This window comes from Aptenodytes patagonicus, chromosome 3 (assembly GCF_965638725.1).
Source record: "Aptenodytes patagonicus chromosome 3, bAptPat1.pri.cur, whole genome shotgun sequence".
Lineage (NCBI taxonomy): Eukaryota > Metazoa > Chordata > Aves > Sphenisciformes > Spheniscidae > Aptenodytes > Aptenodytes patagonicus.
This window is the reverse complement of record NC_134951.1, coordinates 65443617-65447663: the sequence shown is the minus strand read 5'-3', so window position 1 is coordinate 65447663 and position 4047 is coordinate 65443617. Positions and strand designations below refer to the sequence as shown.

General features: G+C 39.7%; 1 protein-coding gene across 1 annotated transcript; it reads left to right on the top strand.

Annotated features, from left to right (window-relative positions):
* The first annotated feature begins 959 nt into the window (after nt 1-959).
* LOC143159028 (trace amine-associated receptor 1-like) lies at nt 960-2030 on the top strand. Its single transcript, XM_076335499.1, has one exon. It carries the CDS (start codon nt 960-962, stop codon nt 2028-2030), a length of 1071 nt encoding a protein of 356 aa, XP_076191614.1.
* The last annotated feature ends 2017 nt before the right edge of the window (nt 2031-4047 follow it).

The window sequence follows — 4047 nt, the reverse complement described above, 5'->3', positions numbered from 1 at the left end:
GATCTTTCAACAATGAATATTGCTTGCAAAGTGCTTAAGTACTTTGTCCTCAGTTACAGACTAAAACAATGTTCAGAAAATGTTTCTCTCCGTGTTTGTGCCTTGGCTAAAAACAGTATTAACATAATAAATATACAAAACAATGCTAAACTACCAGCACTGAAATAAACTAGAGCCCGACAGAAAAGATATTTGCTTATACAGCAGCTAATGCTTCAGATTAGTCAGGCTCTTCCATTATATTTTGGCAGCAAAAGGTCAGAAAAGTTTTTTTCTTCTCTTAGATCTTTTCCTTACATCTCTGTTTACAGCTAGAGCCTACAAGAATTTTGCAGTAAGACTCGATCTGATCAGGCAGTGCCATCGGCCTGAAAACCGAGGGCTTGTGGAAACTCTTTGGTTTTGCCAGGCTGCACAGCGGGTTCACTTATCGCTATCAGGACAGGGCTGGAGGAAAGGCTGAGCGTGGTCTCCTCAGCTTTAGCCTTCTGTTTTAAACTTGTAGATCTTAGACTTATGCATCAAAAAATAAGTCGAGGGAGCTTCAGAATCTAAAGTTACTGATTTTCAAGAGCAAAGTGAGGGATACAGGCCTCCAGCCAATTTTGACGAAGAAGACTAGGAGGACTGTTTAAAAAGGAAATAATGAAAAGGACTTCTCATCTGCCTGCTATACAAGACATTTCTCAATGCAGGGCACTCTGGGAGCCACTGCTATTCTGGTGTGAGGACGCCCCATTATACAGTTTATTTAATCAAATGAGATTCCCATTTCAAGGGAAGTCTAATGATAAAAGTGTCATTCTGTTAAAAGTATAATTACAAAATAGTTTCATCCTTCATAAAGAAAGAAATGTGAATTTCCTATAAAACCAAATAAATGAAGGTGTTTACAATTGCCCTTTTTTTTTTTCCTCCCTGCAGCTCTCCCCGTATAGAAAAGAAAAAAACAGTTGTAAATGTATCTCAGCATTAGGAAACACAGTACCTGTGCCGCATACCTACGTGGATTTGAGACCTCAGTAAGGATGCAACTGTGCTGTGAATCCGTAAATGGCTCTTGCATAAGGAGCAGCTGGTCAAACGGTATCCGTGTTTCCATGTATATCTTCATGGTTTGCATTATTCTGGTCACAGTGGTTGGAAATTTGGCAGTTATCATCTCAATATCACATTTTAAGCAGCTCCACACGCCTACCAATTTCCTGATACTTTCTATGGCTACAGTAGACTTTTTGCTGGGATTCCTCATCATGCCTTGCAGCATGGTGCGCTCTGTTGAGCACTGCTGGTATTTTGGGGAGCTCTTCTGCAAGATCCACACAAGCACGGACATTATGCTGAGCACGGCTTCCATCTTCCATCTTTCCTTCATATCCATCGACCGTTACTATGCTGTGTGTGACCCTCTAAGATACAAATCAAAGATTAATACTTTTGTTATCCTGGTCATGATATTTGTCAGTTGGATGGTCCCTGCTGCTTTTGCTTTTGGGATGATCTTTCTAGACCTAAACTTGCAAGGGGCAGAAGAGATTTATAATCACACACATTGTGCAGGAGGATGCTTTCTTGTTTTTAGTGAAACTTCAGGTGTTGTGGCCTCCACAGTGTCTTTTTACATCCCTGGATTTGTTATGCTGTACATCTATAGGAAAATATACTCTATAGCCAAGAGGCAGGCAAGATCCATTGATGCAATTAGCCAAAAAAAGATGCAATTCAAAACAAAGCACCACATTTCATTCTGCAGAGAAAGGAAAGCTGCCAAGACATTAGGCATAATAATAGGAGTGTTTCTCATTTGCTGGAGTCCATTCTTCTTCTTTACAGCAACCAATCCATTTATGAATTATGTGATACCTCCTATTCTCATTGATGCTTTGGTTTGGTTTGGTTATTTAAATTCTACATTTAACCCTATTGTTTATGCATTTTTTTACATGTGTTTTCGCAGGGCATTAAAGATGATTCTGTTTGGAAAAGTTTTTCAACGGGACTCTTCCAGGACTCGTTTGTTTTTAGAGTAACATGCTTTAAATGGTTGGATTCATGGCTTTGAATTTTTGTCTGGAAGCTGAACTCCCGGATGTAAGAGCTGAAAATGAAGGAAACACCTATTTGTTTACTCATTTACCAAATCTGGTTCAAGCAGATAAGCAACTATTGCGCTTTACGTCTTCTTTCATTCCAGATTGGGATTTGTATGTGTTTTTTTGGTTATAGCTATTTATATGCAATGCACAGGAGAGCAAGACTTAAGTTTAAAAAAACTTACAGCAGTTTATATCCCTGCTCTTAATCATTAAGAAATTATTCCAATACAACAGATTAATTTCTTGAACAAGGTGTGTTTATATTACAATATTTGTGTTTGTTTATTGTCCTCTAGAAAGAGCAGAAAAGCCTTTCCTTTTGAATTTCTAGACATCTTTGAGTAATAACCCAAAGCCTTTTAGTTTTGTCCCTCCCCTCCAGTATGTGTACAGAGGTCAAAACAGGCCCATATACAGCCATAACGGGACACTCCATGGAGGGACGATGGGACAGAGAAAAGTTGTGCTGCTCCTTCTGTTTCCATTTCAACTAGTGCTTGTCACTTATGAGTTTGTCACTTAAAGGCTTTGCTGCTTAAGGAGATCAAAAGCATGTTTAATGAGATCAAAGATAAGGGAAAATAAGATGTACGGAATGAAAAGCAATAGTGAAAAGCAACATTGAACCTGACAATTCCAGAAAACGATGCTTGTCAATGTAAAGTATTCACCAATTTGCATCTTGCAGAACATTTTTTTAGCTTGGACACATTGTTATTTTGTCTGATGGCAATGCTGTGTCAGCTGGTGAGGAAAGTATATAAAGAATTGTTATAGAAATGCTATGGTTGGCCTGAATGGAGGATGCATGGGGCAGGGTGAATGTGGAAGCACCAGGAGGAGTGGCAGAAGAAGGGCTATAGGAATAGCTTGGGCTGACGGTGCCTGGGTGAGCAGGCTGTCAAGGTTACATCTGTATGCAGCTTCTCAGGACACTCAGATTGGGACATGAAGGACAGGAGAGTAAGTCAAAAACTAGCACATGGTCACCAGCTGAAGAAGACCCACAGGCTGTCATTTTTTTAATCTATGACCTGGCTTTTCTAGAATTGACATATCACCAAACAGAAGGGAATAATACCTCTGGCCTGATCCTGTGACAGCTGGTTGGACTATGGACTAGTCCTGGGAATGGAATTAGTACCTGAGAAGAGACTAGGGAGAGAAACTGATGACTCCCTACTGAAGTAAGAGCTATGCTCAGCAGTAAATGATGTCCTCCATTCACATTGCTGGGATAAGGGCACATCCTATGTGTATCTTGTCTTTCTCTTCTGTGCCCTGTAGAGCACTGAAGCACTCTGCGCTGCAGAGCATAAAAGTTGAATGATGCTACATTTCAGCAGAGCAAAATCAGGATCTGAGATTGTCTCTTTTACTGTTTCATTGCCATCTTGTAAGTTTGCACTCTCCAAAATGACATAAAAAGGAACAATGAAATATACACCGCATGGGCACTAATCCTTGTTAGTGATAATATGACTACTTTAATACTTTAACTCACAGAAATAAAGTAAGTTAAGATTAAAAAAATCTATCTTTCTGATAAATGAACGGTCGATTCTCTTCTTCCTTCATCCCCAGTGAGGCTGGCCTGATGTACTTCATTTTCTCATGCTCAGTGCTACTTTCTGAAATGAACTGCGTGATCACTTGGACATCTTGATCTCTCTTGAAATAGCAGTTTCAGAAGTGCTTCTAGGTGATACCTCCTTTCTTCTGGTGGTGTTATAGATTGAAGGAAAGTGATCTTTCCCTATGAGGAATGTTGCCCATCTGAGGCTTTTTAAGTATATTTACTAAGTTCAGCACATATTAACATAGTCCCTTCAGGAAGTCAATGGAGATGTTTCTTTCCCCTCATCCACTGTCTGTCTATCTATCTCCCTGAAAATCTGGAAACATTACTGTTTTTCCAGAGAACTTCAGCTCTACCAGAGTTCATATCTGG

Excerpts from the sequence above, each read along its gene's own strand:
- LOC143159028 (XM_076335499.1), top strand. The coding sequence starts at position 960 with ATGTATCTCAGCATTAGGAAACACAGTACCTGTGCCGCATACCTACGT.